General features: G+C 40.5%; 1 protein-coding gene across 1 annotated transcript in view; it reads left to right on the forward strand.

The window, feature by feature from the left end:
• SWAP70 (switching B cell complex subunit SWAP70) overlaps positions 1-19,498 on the forward strand; it is an 88,284-nt gene extending 68,786 nt beyond the window's left edge. Inside the window, exons 7-12 of the mRNA XM_007955063.2 lie at positions 2,676-2,857; positions 6,993-7,100; positions 8,777-8,943; positions 17,437-17,635; positions 18,940-19,036; positions 19,392-19,498. Coding sequence (XP_007953254.1) covers positions 2,676-2,857; positions 6,993-7,100; positions 8,777-8,943; positions 17,437-17,635; positions 18,940-19,036; positions 19,392-19,498 — 860 coding nt within the window. The remainder of the gene's footprint in view (positions 1-2,675; positions 2,858-6,992; positions 7,101-8,776; positions 8,944-17,436; positions 17,636-18,939; positions 19,037-19,391) is intronic.
• Positions 19,499-22,694: the final 3,196 nt, after the last annotated feature.

The raw sequence follows: 22,694 nt of genomic DNA on the forward strand, positions 1-22,694 counted from the left end.
GTTACATAATAGTTGAAAGAAAAATGAATTAAGATGAGTTAACAAACTTTTTGTCAATATCATTTTAATAATAAACTTGATGGTAAATTATAAACTGGAGATTTTAGGTTTTCTTCACTCTTACTATTTAAAAAGTATAGAATTTCCCCTTTGAGGACTATGAAGAATTTTAAAGTGGTCATCTTGAGTTTTGGATAAGAAACAAAGTGAAATACAATAGATTTTAAATATGTGAAGTCATTTTAAAGATCCATTACTTCCACAAGAAATCACTGGTTTCAAATAATTGTCTTAATATTATAAACTTTTAAATTGATAGCTTTCAAACCAAAGTATTGCGTTGTTCCAAAATTGTAAAGAATGAGTTTTTTTTTTTTTTTTCAAATCATGAAAGTGGATTCTGAATATTATTATACTCTTGAACATAGGTAAAATTATGTTCTATTGAAAATTGTGGTCATTTTTTTTTGTGTGTGTAAAGGTTTAAGAGTTTGAGGCAAGTACCCCTGTGTTTGAATCCTCTTTCCTGGATCACTTGAGTTGAGTTAATAATTCTATAGGTGCTTAATTACCTCTTCTTTGAAATGCGGATGATAATAATACCTACCTCTCAGGATTATCGTGAGTATTAAACATTAGATAATAACAGATACACTTGCACGTTTTCAAAATGACATAAATCATTACAGCAATGTCTGTCATAGTAAGAATTGCAAACAACCTAAATGTCCATTAATTGGGAAATGGTTGAATGAATTACGGTGTAGCTACCCAGTGGAGTACTATGCAATAGAAGAATAACGGGGAGGCTCTTTATGTATTGTTAAGGAAAACTCTCTGAGATAACGTAAACGAAAAAAAGCAAAGGCCAGAAGAATGTGTTATGCCACTAAAATTCACTATCATCAAGTTGATTCCGACTCATATTGACTCTGTAGGACAGAGTAGAACAGTTCCACAGGGTTTCCAAGCCTATAAATCTTTAAGGAAGCAGACTGCCTCAATCTTTCTCCTGCGGAGCAGCTGGTGGGCTTAAACCACTGTGCTTTTGGTTAGCAGCTGAATGCTTTAACCACTATATCACAGTTATGCCACTACTTGTGTTAAAAGAATGTGAGGCGATATATATATATATATTTGTAGATGGTTGTAAATATTTTAGGAAAGATGCATAAAAAAAACATTAGCATATATAAATCTTTATGGTAGCAGACTGCCTCATCTTTCTTCTGTGGAGCAGCTGGTGGGTTTGAACTGCCAGCATTTTGGTTCACAGCAGAATACTTTAACCAATGCACTACCAGAAATAATTTTACTTTTGCTTGTACAGACTTATAAACTAATTGGTATGTGCCAATGTGTTCTTTAACAGATGTTTCTCTGGTTGCACTTGTTTACCACATCCTAATAAAGGCATAATTTAGAATTAATGTGGCATTCATGGATATACCAAATTAATTGCTGGTGGAATTAAAATTGTAGACTTATTTTGTTGTTTTTAAAAGCCAAAATATTTAAAACTAAGAATAATTATGTGTCATTTTAATTGTTATTTATATTAAGAATATATATTTTATCTTAACTTTCATGCAAATAGGACAGATCTTTTTTTTTTTTCTGAGAATGATAAGGCTGTCATCTTAGCCTGCTGAAATGTTTTGGTATTTTTATATTAAATTTATATTATACTTAGTCAATTTATAGGAGCTCTGGTAGCGTAGTGCCTAAGGCACTTGATTGCTAACCAGAAGACTGGTGGTTCAAACCCACCACCCACTCCTTGGAAGGAAGGTTGGGCAATCTGCTTCTGTAGTGATACTGCCTCGGAAACCCAAGGAAGAGTCGCTATGAGTCGGGTCTGACTCAACGGCACATAACAACAACAACAGTCAATTTATATTGGTTCTATTTTGTATTTTAACACCTTTCAAGTTTATAGCCCTTCCTTTTCTCGAGAATAAAGGTCATAGAAAGCAAAAAAAAAAAAAAAAAAATCTGTTAGCATAGTTGCTACAGGGAGGGGAACCCAGTGTTTGGGGAATAGAAAGAAGAGGGAAACTTTTCCTATATGTTTTTAGTGCTTTCGCAGTTTGAATAATGTGAAAGTATTAGCTGTTCAAGAATTAAATGTAAATAATTAAAACAATTTAGGAAAAATCTTATTTCATGTAAAAATTAGATAATGGGCATATTAGTCCATATGCAATAAATGGTAACTACTGTTATCATTTATGAAAAGGCATGTAGAGGGAAATGGTTTCATAAGGCACAGATGAGGGACAGATTAAACACAGGAGGTAGCAAACCAGGTCTCAGGAACTTTTAGTCTCAGCCATGAGTCTGTGTTATTCTTATTTGGCTTTTTGAGAAGTATAGAGAAGGGAGTTGGAAGTATTGTTGTAAGTTCCCAGATCAGTATCATCTTAAGCCTAAATATCAGTTAGGAAATTTGGGAGCTGCAAGGGACTTTACAAATTATCTCCCTCATTTTAGAGATGAGGAAACTGATGCTGCAAGTGGTTATATGACTGCTAAATGTCACAGCACCCTCAGAGGCAGAATCAGTGTCCACACCAGATCTTCTGACTTGAAAGAGGTTTTCTTCCCCTGTGCCATTCACATGTTAGACTAGAGAGTAAAGAGTATTTTCTTTTTTTTCTCCTTCCCTTTTACAGCCATTCATTCTGCTATTCATCTGTTGACGCTTGGCAGCCCCCTCCCACACAAAGAGGCCCGCCAGCGTCGGAAAGAACTTCGGAAGAAGCTGCTGGCTGAGCAAGAGGAGCTGGAGCGACAAATGAAGGCGCTCCAGGCTGCCAATGAAAACAAGCAGCAGGAGCTGGAGACCGTGAGGAAGGTGGGATTAGGCACTGGGCTGGGGGACATAGGGTTCAGGGAGGGAGCAGCTCTCCATTTCATTGCAGAAGCCTCAGTGACCTTATTTATAAACTTTGGTTTTGCCAAGACTGTTGTTGTTGTTGTTGTTGTTTGCCATCGAGTCAGCCCCGACTCATAGCGACCCCTCCTTGGGTTTCCGAGGCAGTATCACTACGGAAGTAGGATTGCCCAACCTTCCTTCCGAGGAGTGGCTGGTGGGTTTGAACCGCCAGCCTTCTGGTGAGCAGTCAAGTGCCTTAGGCACTATGTTTTGAGAGATGTTTTTGATGAACTGTTTTCTCAGAAAGTATATTCAGACCACTGAGTTGAGACACCTTGGCTGTGCCAGCCCTCAAAGTATTAGGGTCTCAGAGCAGCAAACATTTCATTGACTAAACCAAACTGACTGCCATCGAGTCGGATCCAACTCATAGCGATCCCTCCTTGGGTTTCTGAGGTGGGTAGATTGCCCAATCTTCCTTCCAAGGAGTGGCTGGTGGGTTTGAACCACCAGCCTTCTAGTTAGCAGTCAAATGCCTTAGGCACTATGACAACAATGAACACTGTTGAATTTTGTCAGAGAAAGACAGAAAAAAATCATTCCCCTGAGGATATCAATGCCATTTTTGGTGACCTGGGAAGCATCTATTGCTTTTTAATTTTTTTCCCCTTATTTTCTATCTTCATTCATCATTACCTTGAAGACCCTTAATAGTAGAATAGTGGCTTTTACATTTACTATTTGATGTTCAAAGATATAGCTTGATGGTGGGTAGAGGGTGCAACAGACTCTATTTAACTGAGATTTAGTAGATTTTGTTAAATTAATATCTTTCTATTTGCTATATGCTTTCAGAAATATTTCCATAGATTTTAATTTTTAAAAATAATAATTTTCACTGGTTATGGGCAAAGTACCACCACTCATCTGTCAGTTTGTCAGACTGCTATGACTTGTATGTTGCTGTAATGCTCAAAAGTATGCCACCAGTATTTCAAATACCAGCAGGGTCACCCATGGTGGACAGGTTTCAGGGAGCTACAGCCTAAGACAGACTAGGAAAAAGGATATATTGTCACTTCTGGTAAAACTGACTACTGAAAACCTTATGAATACAGTGGAACACTGTCTGATATATACTACTGGATGATGAGCCCCTCAAGTTGTAAGAAACTCAAAATACGACGGGGAAGAGCTGCCTCCTCAGAGTAGAGGTGATCTTAATAACATGGGTGGAGTAAAGCTTTCAGAACTCTCATTTGCTGATGTGGCATGACTCAATACAAAAAAAAAGCCATTAATAATCAGAACGTGGAATGTATGAAGTATGAATTTTGGAAAATTGGAAGTTGTCAAAAATGAAATACACAAAGAATTGATATAATGCATAAAGAATTGACAAATTGAAGAGAAATGATGTCACATTCATCATCAAAAAGAAAATTTCAAGATCTATCCTGAAGTATAGTGCTGTTAGTAATGGATAATATCCATACACCTACAAGGAAGACCAGTTAATACTACTATATTCAAATTTATAGACCAATCACTAAAGTGGAAAATGAAGAAACTGAAGATCCTTACCAACTTCTGCAGTCTGAAAGTGACCAAAACATGCAATCAAGATGAATTGATAGTTAATGGTGGTTGGAATGTGAAAGTTGGAAACAAAGAAGCATCAGTAGTTGGAAAATATTGCTTTGGTGATGGAAATAATGCTGGAGATTGCATGATAGAATTTTGCCAAGACCAATGAATTATTCATTGCAAATATCTTTTTTCATCAACATAAATGGTGACTATACATGTGAACTGCACCAGATAGAATTAAATCAATTACATTTGTGGAGAGAGACAATGAGAAAGCTCAATATTACCAATCAGAACAAGGCCAGAGGCCAATGGTGGAACAGAGGCATCAATTGCTCATATGCAAATTTAAGTTGAAGCTGAAGAAAATGAAAAGAAGTACATGAAAGTCAAAATACAACCTTAAGTATATCACACCTGAATTTAGAGGCCATCTAAAGAATACATTTGATGCATTGAACACCAATATCCAAAGATCCCACGAGTTGTGGATGAGATCAAAGACATCATACATAAGGAAAGCAAAAGGTCATTAAAAACACAGGAAAGAAAGAAAAGACCAAAGTGGATGCCAGAAAAGTCTCTGAAACTTGCTTTTCAATGGAGAGGAGCTAAAGTGAATGGAAGAAATGATGAAATAAAAGAGCTTAACAGAAGTTTCAAGGGGTGACTTGAGAAGACAAAGTAAATGTACAAAGACCTGGAGTTAGAAAATCAAAAGGGAAAAACATGTTTGTTATGTCTCAAGCAGAAAGAACTTAAGAAATCAAGCCTCAAGTTGCAATATTGAAGGATTCTATGGGCAAGGATATTGAATGGTGCTGGAAGCATCAAGATACGGTGGGAGGAATGCAGAGTCACTGTACCAGAAGAATTGGTCAGTGTCCCTCCATTTCAGCATGTAGTATATGATGAAGAACTGATGGTATTGAAGGAAGAGAGGTCCCAGCTACACTGAAAGAATTGGCAAAAAACAAGGCTCCAGGGGTTCGTGGAATACCCAGCCCACTGAGACGTTTCAACAAATGGATATTGTGCTAGAGGCACTCATTTATGCCAAGAAATTTGGAAGATAACTACCTGGCCAACTGACTGGAAGAAATTCATATTTGTGCCCATTCTAAAGAAAGGTGATCCAAGAAAATGTGGATATTATTGAACAATATCATTGATATCACATACAAGTAGAATTTTACTGAAGGTAATTTTAAAATGTTCGCAGCAGTACATCAACAGAGAACTGCCACATATTCAAGCTGGATTCGGAAGAGGACATGGAATATCATTGCTAATGTCAGATGGATCTTGGCTGAAAGCAAAGACTGCCAGAAAGATGTTTACTTGTATTATATTGACTATGCAAAGGCATTCAACTGTGTGGATCATAATAAATAATGGATAACACTGGGAAGAATGAGAATTTCAGAACATTTAATTGTGCTCATGTGGAACCTGTACATAGATCAAGAAGCATTCGTTTGAACAGAACAAGGGGACACTTCATGGTTTGAAATCAGGAAAGGCGTACATTAGGGTTTTATCCTTTCACCTTTCTTGTTTGATCTCTAAGCTGAGCAAATAGTCTGAGAGGCTGGACTTCTATGAAGAAGAATGTGGTATTAGGATTGGAGGAAGACTTATTAACAGCCTGTAGGATGCAGATGACACTGCCTTGCTTGCTGAAAGTGAGGAGAACTTGGAGCACTTACTGATGAAGATGAAAGACTACAGCCTTCAGTATGGATTACACCTCAATATAAAGAGCACAGAAATACAACTGGACCAATAAGCAATATCACTATGAATGGAGAAAAGATTAAACTTGTCAAGGATTTCATTTTACTTGGATCAATAATCAACACCCATGGAAACAGCAGTCAAGAAGTCACATGATGTATTACGTTGGGTAAATCTGTTGTAAAAGACCCCTTTGAAGTGGTTAGAGCAAAGCTGTCACTTCGAAGATGAATTGACACTGGCTGCAACAATGGGCTGGAGCATAGCAAGGATTGTGTGGACAGCGCAGAACCGGGCAGTGTTTTGTTCTGTTGTACAGAGGATCACTGTGAATCGAAAGTGACTTGACGTTGTCTAACAACAACAACAACGTGGGGAAAGTGTGCAGGGCTCTTCATGCCTCCATTCTGAAGTTCCAAAGTCAAGCTCTGATAAAATTTTAAGGAATAATGTGTATGATGATAATACTGTATAGAAAAAGCCGGAGAAATACATCTTAATCCTCAAGCATGCATTTGCAAGTAAATTTAACTCAATGACTGTGTAACTTTTTTTTTTTTTTTGCAAAGTGTTATTCAGACTTATCAAAGTCATTCATTTACCTAATTTGCTTTGTATGCGGACAAGGGAAAATTGTTGGATTGGAATTCCAATTGATGTAAAAGTTTTTATTCTATCTTTTTGAATGCTAAGAATGCTTGGCTTTTCCTGTATGTGACTTCTCTTTCTGAATGCACTTCCACTGTAACAATTCCTGCTTTTCTGTGGTGGGTTTTTGATTGGGTAGAAACTGGAAGAAGCAGCATCTCGTGCAGCAGAAGAAGAAAAGAAACGCCTGGAGACTCAAGTGGAACTACAGGCCAGGTTCAGCACGGAGCTGGAGCGGGAGAAGCATGTGAGTGCCACGCGGCTGGGGAAGCTACTGCCTTAGTGCACTGAGCCAGCTTGGGTCACTGGAAAGGGGGAGGGCTGCATGGCTGGAGGAGAGGCTGTCTCATCCACTTGGCTCTGCTACTTATTGCAGTAGGAGATTGGGGGAAGTTATGTGTTCGTTCGTTCATTTACTATCCATGTATCAAATATACTCTGTATGCTAGATACTGTGCCAAGAATACAGAGATAAAATGACATCCACCTTTCTTCCAAGCTCCTAAATAGAAATTTATTGAATGGGGTGATAAATTCTGTGGTTAGGGTGACTATATGTCCTGGTTTGCCTGGGACAATTCCTGTCATCCTGGTCTAATTGTTATTAGCATCCCTTTTCATTCTTAGAAGTATTCTTTTTGGATAACAAAAAGCTATGGGAATAGCAGGCATTTCTCCTTTGTAGTGAGCAAAGTGGGGCTTCTGAAAATCGTGAGAACGTATAATTCTGATCTGTTGCTCTTGGCCACTATGAGTATTCTTGTGACACTTACTGTTCTGCCATGAGGAAATGGAAACTCTTATTTCCTCTTAATTCTCTTAGATAATGACCTGCCTTCTGTAAGTGGGAAGAAAGAAATCAAGACATTTCGACATTTAAATTGGATGTCCCTGTGCCTGTTACTGTAGTTATGTTCTGTGGAGTTGATTCTGACTCATAGTGACCCTATGTGAGAGTAGAACTGCCCTGTAGGGTTTCCTAGGCTTCACAACCATTCTCACCCCCCTTTTCTAAGTTGTTCCTCATTAACAGAACTCATTGCCTCGAGGTTCCTATCTAATCTTTCAAGTTGCTGTTGTCAATTTGATCCCATGTACATAGTTCTTAAGAGATCACAGTGCTCCAAGCAGGCATTCTTTACTAGTTAAGCTAAACTGATGTGTGGTTTTAAGACCATTTTGGAGAATACTTTTGGTTTAATGTTTAATGATTATCTCATGGTAATAGTTTCAGGGGTCCATCTACCCTCCTTGACTTGATTCTTTGTGTGTGTGTGTGTGTGTGTGTGTGTGATTTGGGTGAAATTTTACAGAGCAAATTCATTTTCCATACAGCAGTTCCTATACATTTTGTTTCATGACATTGACTGCAATTCCCCACACTGTAACAGCTCTCTTCCCTGTGTCCTTCTTTCCTGTGTATTCCTGCCCCCTGAGCTATCTCCCTGTGCAAATACTGCCCTTCTGTTCTCCCATGACTGATTGTTCTGAGGAGTGTATATACCTCATGTAAATGTTCACTCTTTGTGCCTGTCTCTTATTTGTCTGGAAGCCATGAGAGTGAGTTCAATTCCAGACCTGAAGGGTAAGTAGAGGCCACAGTCTTGAGAGTCTCACCAGGCTCTATCAGATCACTTGACTTGATTCTTAAAATGTGGAATGGAAGAGATGAAAAATATACCAGGGCAAGGAAACAGCATTTGGGTTGTGGTTTGTTTTCCAGGAGCTCTTTTAATGTTGGTATAGGGCATAGTGTTCTCATCGCCTCTATCTTTAGTTCAGGGATTGAATGATGGGGACCTGTGCCCCTGATGGGGTATACCTGTGGACTGTGGACAGTACTTCATGGTAGAGGTGGAGTGGGAGGCTTTCCTTGAAGAAAAAGTTAACCTGCTTTTAAACACGACCCTTTTATGTCACCAGATCAGACAGCAGATGGAAGAACAGGTTGCCCAAAAATCCTCGGAACTAGAACAGTATTTGCAGCGAGTACAAGAGCTGGAAGACATGTACCTAAAGCTGCAGGAGGCTCTTGAAGATGAGAAACAGGCCCGACAAGATGAAGAGACTGTGCGGAAGCTTCAGGCCAGGTGCCAGATCAGCTTGTATACCTTGTCTTTATGTATTTTGCTTGGGCTAATACATTTTCCAGGAAATGTCTAACACTGGTGGAGAGGGAGGAGTAGCTGTACTCTGTATAACTGAGCTCAAGGTGCAGATCCAGACCCCAGGAGACTTGGCTGGCTGGGTTGTTCTCAGTCTGGGGCACTAGGAGACCTTGCTTCTGGCCCTAAGAATGGTCTTACTGCTATTTTAGTGCAGTCTGTTGAGTATGTTTGGTGGGGTGCCTGTGTAGTCAGTCATGTTCTAGAATGATCCCAGGATCAGCTCTAATGAAAACCTGGCTTCTTAGGCTTGTCCCAAGGACGTGGTGCTGCCTTCGTGTAGAGGCTGGAGTCTGCTTCAGGCCAGACTTGGCAGCCATTTTGGGGGGAGAAGGAAGAGGCAGTTTCCATTTGGTCATTCAGGATTGGTGACATTCCTTAAATAATGATTACTTGAAATCTTAGTTTTAAAATTTCTGAAAGCTAGATTTTTTTTTTTTTTGTCTTAAAGCTTTAAATTCAGGTTTCCTGTTTATGATACTCTTATTCTCACATGAGAACTACCAATTTTGCTGTTTTGCAGCAGGAGAGGAGAAAGTACAATGAAGATCCCAAGGGGAAATTTGAGGCATAAATCTTTTCCTCCAGTTTCTCACTTTCTGCCCCATTTGCATTTTTGTAAATGTCTTGTCAGGGAGTTTAAATGTTATTGAAAAATGTTACTGAAAATATTTATCCTGGTAGCAGCCACCTAGGCTTTGAGCTGTGACCTCTGTTGGAGCAGTTGTGAGATGAACTGGATTTGATTTTCCGTGGCTGCCATCCCACACGTGGAATAGCTTATGAGGTGGTTATTTAATCTTTAGATAGGAAGAGAGGAAAAAAGGAGTTCTTTGTTTGTATGCCTTGCCAAAAATAATTAGGTTTAGAAAATTTGGATTGTATTAAAGGAAAAATTATTTTCTAAATAGAAAATGAAACGCTTATATTGTCCAGCATTTATGGGCCCATCATTTTATGGGCCCATCAGTATGTAGTCAGTACACTGTTATTAAGCTAGATTCTTAGAACTACTTTCCAGTTGCCACTGGGCAGTGACATTAGCTGAAGATCCACTGGATGGGAAAGTTTGAGCCCCACATGGCTTCTAAAGAGAGGCATTCTAAGTATCTCTAGACATTTTTTGAGCCTCTTCATAATTTGTGCTATTGGGAATTGATAGATCTTGTGCAGAGAATTCACAGGTATTTATATTACTTATCTAGAATTTTGACTAAGGTCCATTATGACAAAACAGGGATTAGATCACAGAGGAAATCCTATAACTTTAGGAATGTATTAAAATATTGTTTGGTGTTTATAGAATGAATGATGCTTTGAGAAAGGGTGCAGTAGTGGTCTTTAACCCGTCAGGTATATAGCATGCTTGGCTGCTAACCTAAAGGTTGGAGGTTCAAATCTATGTGCAGGTACCTCAGAAGAAAGGCCTGGTGAGTAACTCCAAAAACCAGCCATTGAGACTGTATGGAGCACAGTTCTGCTCTAATACACATGGAGCTATCATGAGTCAGCATCGACTCAGTGGCAGCTAGGGTGGTGGTGGTATGTTTCAGAATCCTGTATAGAGCCTTTTAAAAAGTATGTATGGGGCCTGTACTAAGTTTAATGAATCTGAATCAAAATATCTGTGGATAAGAGTTGAGCATGAGTTTCCCTTTTTTAAATTGTGATAAGTATATGTGTAACAAAACATTTGTCATTTCAACATTCTTCACATGTTAAATTCAGTGACATTAATTATATTTATCATGTTGTTCATCCATCACCACTATTAATTTCCAAATTTTTTCTTACCCTTAACAGGAGCTCAGTGTCCCCTAAAGCGTGACTATTTTTATTTAAAAAATTTTGAACACCCCTTCAAAAAAAAAAAAAAAATTCTGGCAAATTCTTTGGCACATTTTGATGTAAACAGTTAGTAAAATGGCTTCAGGCTTTTGGATGCAAATATGGCATATGGCTACTACATGCTGTTATGCACCAATAAGCTGAGAGGACTGCACATGAGTTACCTTTTCTTCATGTGCAAAGTGCATATTGTTCCATTACTATTCTACAGCACTTTTCTAACATTTAAAGATGGACAGTTTGAAATGGACAACTCTGCCCCTTCTAGTGGTCATTTTTCCCCCCAGTGGTCAGTTTGAAGTGCCCCTGTCTTTTCTGATGTCACTGAAGGGTAAGCTGGATGCAGAGAGACGTTCTCTCATTAGAGGGGCTTCCTCCTTACTCCCATGCCTTCAGATAGGCCTTTGTGGGTACAACAAGCAAGGGAAGTCACCAAGGGAGTTGGGTGGTTGTTGTTTTTGTTGTTATGTGCTGTCGAGTCAGCCCCGACTCATAGCGACTCCTCCTTGGGTTTCCGAGGCAGTATCACTACGGAAGTAGATTGCCCAACTCTCCTTCGAGGAGCGGCTGGTGGGTTTGAACCACCAGCCTTCTGGTTAGCAGTCCAGTGCCTTAGGCAGTATGCTACCAGAGCTCCTTGGAGTTGAGTTAGAATCATTTATGTTGGGCACTAATGAAATGAAGGAGCTCTGGTAGCATAGTGCCTAACGTACTTGACTGCTAACCAGAAGGCTGGCGGTTCAAACCCACCAGCCACTCCTTGGAAGGAAGGTTGGGCAATCTACTTCCGTAGTGATACTGCCTCAGCAACCCAAGGAGGAGTCACTATGAGTCGGGTCTGACTCCACGGCATATAACAACAACAACAACAATGAAATGAAACATAATCTGAGGCCAAGGGTGTACAAAAAGGCTTATTATTTTCAGTTAACCCTCCCTTTTCCTTTCTTAAAGGAGCCCTGGGGACACAATGGTTAACCACCAGCTGCTAACCAAAGAGTCAGCGGTTGAAACCCACCAGTTGCTCTGGGGGAGAGAGATGTGGCAGTCTGCTTCTATAAAAGATTTGTAGCCTCGGAAACCTACTTCTGCCTTGTCCTATAGGCTGCTGTGATCAGAATCAACTTGAGGGCAACAGACTTGGTTATTTTTTTTTGGGGGGGGGATCCCTTTCTTAAAGCAATAGTAAATCATTCTTGGAATATTTGGCATCTCATTATTGTAGTGGATAGTCCTTTCTCTGACAGTATCTTAAATTTTCCTAGAGATACATTTTATAGTAAATTATTTAAACATATGAACTTTGATTTGAGCCATTTGAGTTTTGTAGTTATTTTATTTGTCTTTTAAAATAATATATTACTGTGTTTTTGGTGAAGGTTTACCCAGCAATTTAGGTTCCCATTCAATAATTTCTACACTAATTGTTCAGTGTCATTGGCTACATTCTTCACAATGTGTGAATATTCTCATTTCCATTTGGTTGTTCCATTTCCATTTATCTAGTTTCCCTGCTCCCTTATATTCTCATCTTTGTTTTAAAATAATTGTTGACTGTTTGGTCTTCTATAGATGATTTTTTAAAGGAGCCCAGCACTTATAGGTGATACTACTTTTTGAGCCAATTTGTTATTCAGCTACAAGGTAAACTTAGGGGTTACTTTCAGTTCAAGATCTGAAGAGTATCTCAAAGTGGTAGTGTCAGGGAGTCCTCTAGCCTCAAGAAATCTAGTAGTTCTGGCACTTTTTTTGTTTTTTAGGAGTTTGGGGTTCTGTTCCACATTTTTCTCCCGTTCTACCAGGGTCCGTCTATAGAATGGTTGGAGCTGTAGCCAGGCACCATCTGGTTCTTCTGGTCTCAGGGTAGATGAGGCTGTGGTTTGTGTAGACTGTGTCCTATAGACTCGTTTCTTTTTTGAGTCTTTGGTGTCCATCTTCCCTTTTGCTCTGGCCAGGTAGAGATCAATGGTTGTATCTTAGATGGTCACTTACAAGCTTTTAATATCCCAGAGACTACTCATCAAACTAAGATGTAGAGCATATAATTTTTTTTTAATTAAAATTTAAATGTCTTAAAATTGAAGGGAGGTTATCTAGCCTCTTCAGAATGAGAACTGAGAAAACTGCTATTTAACATTTGGAAAACTCAGGTCACTGGAAAGGTCTTGATGATGAGCCATAACCTGTCCCTTTATAATGGTCATTACTAAATTTTTGGGTCCATAAGGCCTGGACCATCTCTTGTTGTTGTTGTTGTTGTTTGCCGTCTAGTCGGCCCCGACTCATAGCGACCCCTCCTTGGGTTTCCGAGGCAGTATCACTACGGAAGTAGGATTGCCCAACCTTCCTTCCGAGGAGTGGCTGGTGGGTTTGAACCGCCAGCCTTCTGGCGAGCAGTCAAGTGCCTTAGGCACTATGCTACCAGAGCTTCTGGACCATCTCTTAGTCATGTTTGTATTCCTAACAACTGGTTCAGTGCCTGCTGCACAGTAAGCACCTAAGGAATATTTTTTGAATGGTTGAGTGGATCCAAGTTCTACCCATAGGGCCTTGTCTAACAACCAGTTTCCTTCCATGTAATAATACTTTTTATACATTTGAAGGCAGTTTGGAATAGTGGGAAGACATAGGCTATGGAATGAGGTCTGGGTTTGAATCCCAGCTCTGCATTCTAACTGTATAATTTTGGAGATATTATTTCACTACACTACTCTGAGCTTCAATTTCTCATCTATAAAGTAAGAGTAATTAGTAGCCTTGTAGGGTTGTTGTGAAGATTAAATGAGGTAATACATGAAGCGTTTACTGTAACGTCTGGCATTTGGTAGGCACTCAGTGTGTTGGTTTCTGTTTCTTTCATAACCTTTGCATGTGGAGAAGATGTTGTTATGTGCCATCAAGCCGGACCCGACTCATAGAGACCCCTCCTTGGGTTTCTGAGGCAGTATCACTACGGAAGTAGATTGCTCCATCTTCCTTCTGAGGAGTGGCTTGTGGGTTTGAACCGACAGCCTCTGGTTAGCAGTCAAGTGCTTTAGGCACTATGCTACCAGAGCTCCTATGGAGAAGATTTAGAACGTTTATTATATATCTGGATCAGACTCATAGTGACCCCTCCTTGGGTTTCTGAGGCAGTATCACTATGGAAGTAGACTGCCTAATCTTACTTCTGAGGAGTGGCTGGTGGGTTTGAACTGCAGTCAAGTGTCTTAGGCACTACACCACCAGAGTTCCATATAATGTATGGAAAGTAAAAATAAGCATTTTAAAAAGATCTTGACAGGCCAGAAAGATAGTTTTAGACTGAGAAGATAGTTTAAAATATCAACAGAACAAGTACAGAATCTAGTAGACTTGGCATAATGGCAATTCATTTGAAAAGATTTAGAGTTTTAATTCCTTGTGATGTGGTTACTGAAAACCTCATGCAATCGTAGGTACCCTTAATGAATGTGAAATGTGCAGATGAGATAATAGCCCTACTATAATATTCAGCACTTACTAGGTGGTAGGCAGGAGCTCTGGTAGCATAGTGCCTAAGGCACTTGACTGCTAACCAGAAGGCTGGCGGTTCAAACCCACCAGCCACTCCTCGGAAGGAAGGTTGGGTAATCTACTTCCGTAATGATACTGCCTCAGAAACCCAAGGAGGGGTGGCTATGAGTCGGGTCTGACTCAACAACATATAACAACGACAACAACAACAGGTGGTAGGCACTGTTCTAAGTACTTTACATGCGTTACCACATTTAATACATCAGTAAACCTTTGATGGTAGATAACATTTCTATGCCTTTTTTATAAATGAGGAAACTGAGGCATAGAAAAGTTAAAGTCTTTAGTCAGGGCTCTTGTTTGCAAATCACAGAAACCAACTTTAGTTAGCTAAAACAATAAAGGAATTTATTGGTAGGATCACCAGTTCATAGGGAGCCAGATGGCCAGGCCTTGAACACAAGGAAGAACCAAGAGAAACTGAGCAGCCCAACCTGGCCATAGGAAGAGTCTTCCACTCATGCCAACAGTGGTGTCCCCTGTTAGAAGTCACCATTGTTCCTTCTGTCACTCAACACTTGACACTGTTAACGTAAGTTCTCCACTGTCTGCTTTTTTGTATCAGTTACTTTAGATCAAAGTTCCAGAATGGGCATCTGCTTAGTTAAGCCCAGCTCAGGCTTCCACTGTGCCTTGGCTTCCACAGGGCAGGAGGGCAGGGGTCTGGACTGTGATTTTTATAGTGGCAGATGAGGCCTACCTTGTATGAGGATTCGTACTGTGGCGTATTCCCCTAGACACATGAAGAGGATACGGATCCTGGGAAGGCTAAACAACTGCAAATACCCATTCTCTGTACTTTCACCACCAGGATGAAAAAACAGGACCTTTCTGTCTTATTCACTGTTGTATCCCCAGGGCCTAGAAAAGCATATTGTTGTTGTTGTTAGTTGTTGTCAAATTGTTTCTGAGTCATGGCAACCCCATGTGTGCAGAGTAGAACTGCTCCATAGGGTTTTTAAGGCTGTTCTTTTGAAAGCAGATTGCCAGGCCTGTCTCCTAAGATGCCTCTGGGTGGGTTCAAAAGCATATAGAAGGTGCTCAATAAATACTTGTTGAATAAGTGAATCAACCCTGCACTGTCAGACATTTGCAGTGTTGTGTTCAGTTGTGGATGTCATTCTCCAAGAGACACTAAATTGCTGGAGCGTGTCTCAAGAAGGATGTTGAGTCTGGAAACTGTGTCCCAGCAGTGAAAGCTGGGGACAGTCCACTTGGAAAGGGCGTTCTCAGCAGGAAGCAAGAACTGCCTTCCATTGCTTAAGGGCTATGACAGGAAGAAGGAGCTGATTGGTTCTTTGTGGAACTAGGGATAGTGGATGGGAGAGCTCATTGGAGTGTAAGAAAGAACTCTTTAAGGATTGAGACTGCCCTTAAGTAGATTGGCCTTGTTTGTGATAGTGAGTGACCCATTACCCAGAATATTGAGCAGAGATGGTTAATTGCCTTGAAGGATGTTGTCAGGGAAATTCTTAATAGTTAGTATGGGTAGGAGGCAGTAGTATAGCCTTACTTTTCCTCCTTTGTTGTTGGTTTAAAAGAGCAAATGCTCTTCAGTAGTGGTGACTGGTCTACCATATGACTGGGCCTTGTGTGGCTCTTTATCATGATACTGATGGTACATCCACTAGAGATGTGTCCTGTCCTCGGTTGACAGCTAACTACATTGTCTATACTTGCAACACAGATTTGGACTGTGTTCTGGTTACCTAGTGCCACTCTGACAGGAATATATACCACAAATCTGGATGGCCTTAACAAACAGGAGTTCAGGAGGCTAGAAGTCTGAGTTCCAAGTGCCAGGCTCTAGGGGCTGTGTGAAAGCCCCTCAACCTTGGGCTTCAGCTCTGCCTCTTTCTCCCAGCCCACTTAAGCTAGAGGCATCTCTTCACTCAGGCAGCTCCTTGTTGCTGAGGCTGACAAGCCCAAGGTTGACAAATAAAATGGCACAGTCCCGATGTTACCAAACTACACGGTAGGCCATTAATTTAAGTCCATTGAAAGTGCCAAAGTCGGCAGAGCATGGCAGCCTGCTGAACAATGACATGGCTACATGCAGGGCTCAAGTGTGCCATAAGCTAGAGACCATTCTCAAAGCTTCTCCTTATATTCAGGAAGCAGACCACATCCTTAGGGCATCTACTCAGCTGCTCACAGTAGATTTCCACCATGGAGTTGATTACCAGTCTCATCATGGGGAATACTATGTCCAACTGTCCAGCCATTCAGCCAGGCCCAGCCAAGTTGACACACAAACTTAACCACCACAGGCTGTATTTTAGTTTATTTAAATGCCTACATAACTGGATGTTAGGTAGGTAGCCTGACATATTATTGCAAGATGACATTGTGGAGTCAGATAGACTTGAGTTGAAATCCCATTACTACTGGTTGCACAACATACTTTTAAACCTTTTGATCTTCAATTGCTTCATCAGTAATGTAGGGCCAGCAATACCTTGCAGAACTGTTGGGGGATTAGCAATAATGAATGTAATAGGGATGGCAGGTAGTAGTTGTTCGGTAAATGGTATCTGTTATTATTCTTTTTGTTAGTTTTTTCTTTCTTCACCTCTTCATTGGTTTTATTATCAGCTTTATTCCTTGGAAATCTATTTTCACTAGATAACAAAATGAATGTTATAACAACCGGGTAAATTTTCAAACTAGTGGATGACCTAGTACAGAGCCCTTACCTTTGTGCTTCCCTTTCTTCATCTCTAATATGTAAATGACAGTAGTGCCAACGTTTAATTCTGAAGAGTAATTGAAATAATGGACTTAGCTCAGTTCTTGGCACACATCACCCTCAGCAAATGCTATTTATTTATTTATTAAAAAGGTGAAACTGTGCAAGTTGGGAGCAGGACACCTTTTCAGCTTTGTGAATAGGGGCCTCTCTGGCCCCCAGTTGCCTCCTTGTAAAATGGAGATGGTCTTGGTTCATTCTCTTCTGCTCAGTCAAGAGTGGTGACCGTGGTGGGTTTTGGCCTGAGCTCTTTCTCCACGTTGTAGGTTGCTGGAAGAAGAGTCTGCCAAGAGGGCTGAACTAGAAAAGTGGCATTTGGAGCAACAGCATACCATTCAGACAACTGAAGCCGAGAAGCAGAAGCTGGAGAACCAGCGCGTTATGAAAGAGCAAGCCCTGCAGAAAGCGCTGCAGCAGCTGGAACAGCTGGAGTTAGAGCGGAAACAAGCGCTTGAGCAGTATGAGGTAACTGGATGTGTCCCTGCGGCTTTAGTCTATTCAAATTTTTAAAAGTGAACATTTTTCAGTAATGGAATTCTTGCTTAGCTCAAAAGTATGGGCAGTAAGAAGAAAGAGAGGAAGCCTTTGCAGGAGATAAGGTGTATCAGTCAGAGTCTAATCAGAAACCCTATAATTAGTTGAACAAGGAAAGTTTGCATAAAAATTATTAACTAGCACAGGAGATTACCTACTAAAGGATAAAGAAAACCCTCAGAATACAGGGATGGCAGATGTTAGAAGCAGCTACTGCCTCTAGGACTAAGGGGCACACCCAGGGGAGTTGCAGGTCGCCCCGACCCCCACTCCCCGTGCTGGCTCCAGGCCTCCGAGGGCACGACCATGGCCCACTGGGCAGCAGAAACATTTGTTTGGTGCTGTGCCAACAGAACTCACAGGGAAGCTGCCCATAGGGAGGTGACAGTAAAACTCACTGGAGGCAGCACCGTGGTGTCCAGTGTGTCACAGGAGCAGACCAGCAAGAGCCAGTGGGGCCTGGAAGCAAAGTCCTGCCTTCTTCCGATGTCCCCTCAGCACCCGCTGCAGGCATACCTCATTTCATTGCAGCATCTCGTGCTATATTGCACTTCACAGATACTGCGTTTTTGACAAATTGAAGCCTGTGGCAATCCTGTGTTGAGTAAGTCTGTTGGCGCCATTTTTCCAACAGCACGTGCTCCCTTCGTGTTTCTGTGTCACATCTTGGCAATGCTCACAATATTTCAGACTTTTTCGTAACACTGTTGCATACTTAATAGACTATACAGTATGATGTAACTTTTATAGGCTCTGGGAAACTAAAAACCCGTGTGACTCACTTTATTGAGAAATTCACTTTATTGCAGTGGTTTGGAACTAAGCCCATAATATCTGAGGTATGTCTATTCTGCCAAAGCTTAAAAGGTGCCAGCTGGCGAGGGAGAATTGTTCAGGTATCACAAGCAGGACATTGAAGGGTGGATTTAGCTCTGAGAGGCAATGAATTGGTGACTGGCACAGAAAGATCTTATTCATTCGTCTATAACTAGTGTGAATACAGTGGAAGGAGCATAGGGCTTTTGAATTAGGCAGCATGGGTTAAAATCCTGGCTCTACTGCTTCCTACTTAACTGGGCAGACTACTTAACCTCTCTGAACTCTAATTCCTCATTCCCACTTCTCACAGTGGCTATGAGGATTTAATGAGATAATCATGAGCATATATTAAGTGTCCAATCATTGTTAATTTGGTTCTTATACTGTCTGTGTGTCCAAAATCTACTTTGTTCCAGGGAGTTAAAAAGAAGCTGGAGATGGCAGCTAGTTTGACTAAGAGCTGGAAGGACAAAGTGGCCCATCATGAAGGATTAATCCAATTGATAAAACCAGGTAACGGACTCTTTGAAATAATCATATATTCATTCACATTATTTTTCTGTTTTATTCGTGTATTTGAATTGTGCCTCTTTTTTTTTTTTTTAGCCCAAATGTACAGACACCAAACTGTTTAGGGTACATTTATCTTAAATAACTTGTCTTAGTAGATAAGAGGGCCCAGGTAACTCCCTTTGAATACACCTCCTAGGTGTCTTGGCTGGTATTGCATACTGTTCACACACATTTATGGATATTTCTTAGAGAAAAATAAAGTAGAAAAGTTACTGCTTTTGCCTGTGGGAAAAGCATGATAATGTACCTTGAAGACTATGATAGTTCAGGTATTTAAAGTGTGTTTGTCTCCTAGGTTCAAAAAACCCTCAGCTGGTCACTCACTGGGGACCTGCAGCTTTCACTGAGTCAGAACTTGAAGAGCGAATGAAGAACTGGAAAGAAAAAAAAACCACTGAGTAACTGAGCATGGCAGAGGTAGCATCAGTTATAGAGATACCAAGTGTAGCTGGAAAGCTTTATGCTAAACACAAAAGCACTAGCTTTGCTGTTCCTAGTTTTTCTTTCTTCAGTGCCTCCAATTGTGTGAATATAGTAAGGAAGCCTTCTTAATTACCTTCCTGCAAATAGGGCCTCTTCTGGGGGTGGGGGTGGGGGTGGGGGTGGGGGAGAGTCAATATTGCCAAGCTCCTTACTCTTTCTTTGAAAATTCAGCTTCTGAAAAGCACCTTTCTGTCAGCTCCCTGATTCTTTTCAGAACGAGCCAGCCTTGGAGGCAGCACAGCCCACCCCGTATCTGCACTGTTGGGAGGGGGTGGGGTGTGGGTGCTCTGTATCACCGGGCATTTGGAACCTCTTTAGACTGGATGCTACTTATTTTCTTGGGCAGCGTGTTTTCTTCTCCAACTATGTGTTTTGAAACTCGGTCGGCCAGTCTGCCTGCCATTCCATGCCGTTTGACAGACTGCCGTTGACATTGGTGCTCTGAGGGAGAAGTCGTAAAGTCACTACCATTTCCTGGCTTCCCCTCTGGAATGTTGTCTGGTTAGTGGAGGTTTCCTAGCTTCTGCTTCAATATTTCTTTCATAAACCATCACACACGTGTATCGTTCTCAGCTTCTTTCCCTTCATCTCAAAGAAGAGCGTCCGCTTGGCCCAAATTTGCAACCTAATTCTCTCTCTCTAGTGTTAGCATGACATGCTGTTGTTGTTGCCTCAGTGGACGCCTGGTGACGAGAGGATCATGTTGAGCTGTTGTTGTTACTGTTGTTAGTTGACTAATCAACTGCTATCAGGGTGAGTGCTGCTCACAGTGGTCTGGTGTGCAGAGTAGAGCTTCCATTTTTTTGGAAGCAGATCACCAGGCCTGCCTCTTCAGGTACCTCTGAGTGGCTTTGAACTGCCAACTTTTCAGCTAGTAGTCAAACACTTAATTAATCATTTGTGCTACCCAGGTATTCTACTATGTTGAGTAATAGAAGCTAATTTGAAATACAAATTATTTGGGTAACTTATAAAGCACACTGCTGTTTGCTAGTTAGATTCAAAACATAAAGATGATGGCCTGTTATCATATTAGCCAAGTCATGGTGTTAGTTTTTGTTAGGTGGACAGCTTTTCTCCTTTTTCTGTCTTCTGTGGGTGGCAGTGGAGGAAACAGGCAATAAAAACAAGTTTAATAGGGAGGTGGGGATTATAGTTTCTATGCAAAAGGTTTATTGGGGGAGGTTTTCACGGTCTGTCTTCAGATTAAAAATAATTTTTATGAAATCAAGCCTTCTAACACTGATTATAATTTATAAACAGCAGTAACTCCATGGTTCTGATGCAATGATACTTAAAATTATAAATAAATACGGTGATAGCTCAGTTGTTACAACAAAGGCAGAATTCAGTTGGTGGGTTAAAGTCCCTCTCTCTCTACAAGTATTAAATAAGGATGGAAGAAGCTCGTGTGTTCTAATTCTGATGCTTGCAGCGATTTCAAAAAGATGTACACTCCAGGAATAGTAATAGTGTTTTAGAAATTTCAGAGTATGTATTTATTTGCAAGAGAGGAAATTACAATCTAATCCAGTAATTATCACCTTTTATGACTGGAAAACATTTGCCAATGAAATGGCTTTTAGGAATTTGTCTTGAGATTTTTTGACTGTTTAATAAAAATGTAATTTTTATTTAATGGTCTCTTAGAGGTGTCTTTATAAAATTTAGTTTCTTATTACCTGGATTATCTTTGTATCATGTGTCTTAGAAATTTCTCAGCTGATTTGAATGTTAGCCATTTAGCAATGTTATCCCTTCATTCAATAGCTGGCCAATGTATTAGGCCAGTGAGACCTGGAGGAGGAATGAAGCCTTTGCTGGGTGTGATTATGCATCACACCAGGGGTCTCACTCAGTATCCCTCATAAGGAATGAGGAGAGGATACTTTACAAAGAAACAAATAGCCCATGTGAAATCTCTGGGGTGGCAACAGTATGGGCTGGGGAGTCAAAGAGCTCATGCCTGGGCAGGGAGTGGTGGTGGAATATGAGTATTTCTTTTGTAGTAAGTGGTGTAGGCCATGCACCTTTGCACATACCTTTCTGTAAACCTGGCGTGTTCCACAGCTACATCTGAAAACCTGAACTGGGCTTAGCTGTTCTGCTATTGGCTCTAGGGACCACCCTTTGTGGGCCGGGGCTGTCAGCCTGAGGTCTGCCTGCTTTCCAGCCACATTTGGACCTTGACCCAACACGTCCAGTGCATATATGTGGTTGCGTTGAAGACTTCTGCATAATGCGGGGCATTACTGATTTACTCTTGGCTTCTGCGGCACAAGCGCCAGGAGGTAAAAATCCTTTTAAACAATGCTTTCCTTAGGATAGATACTTACCCTCAAAGGCAGCACCCAAATCGCATTTGGAATGATATTTTGATACTAACTGAATTCTCCTAATGTTTGAAATAGTTTCAGCTGTTATCTGCCATCAAAATGCTGACAGAGCCCTTGGCTTCACTTTTGTAATTACTGTACAGAGACTTTCAGGAGGGTGTGAACATCCTAATCGGACTTTTCCTTTAATAAATAGGGATATGATCATTTACAGAAATTACACATGAAAAAAAGTTTTACAAGTGTATTTTTGTGATTTGCTATGTTGAGAGGGAATGACATATTTATAATCTTCATTCTTCTTATCTAAACATTGTACAATGTAATATGCTAAACTTTCTTAATTTTTTGCTAATTTTTCTAAGATACATTAAAAATGTTTTGTATGTTTTTTTTTTTCTAGTAAAAAGTACCAGAACAACATACATTTAAACTGTCTGGTTTAATAAAGCAATGAGATAAAGTTGTGTGTCTTTGTGTATTTGCATGTAATGCAGTGGACTTTGGGTTAGAGACATTTCCTGAATACACTTGGTTTGTAGTTTGGACCCCAAACCAATGCTATCAAGAAGTGAGCGATGGCCTTGTGTTCGGTGTTTGAGTCACAGTTGTGGGGAAACCCTGGTTGATGTGTCATCCTGCACGAACGGGAACTTACCAAGATGTTTTCTCCCGCATTGTTGCTGTTGCCTCCAAATCCTCTTACCTCTGCTTTCCCGAAGTTTCTTATTATGCCTTTCAGTTTTTCCTCCACCAGAATAAACAGTGTGGTTTTTCTG

This window comes from Orycteropus afer, unplaced genomic scaffold, assembly GCF_000298275.1.
Source record: "Orycteropus afer afer isolate SDZICR_OR568_19922 unplaced genomic scaffold, OryAfe1.0 scaffold00014, whole genome shotgun sequence".
NCBI lineage: Eukaryota > Metazoa > Chordata > Mammalia > Tubulidentata > Orycteropodidae > Orycteropus > Orycteropus afer.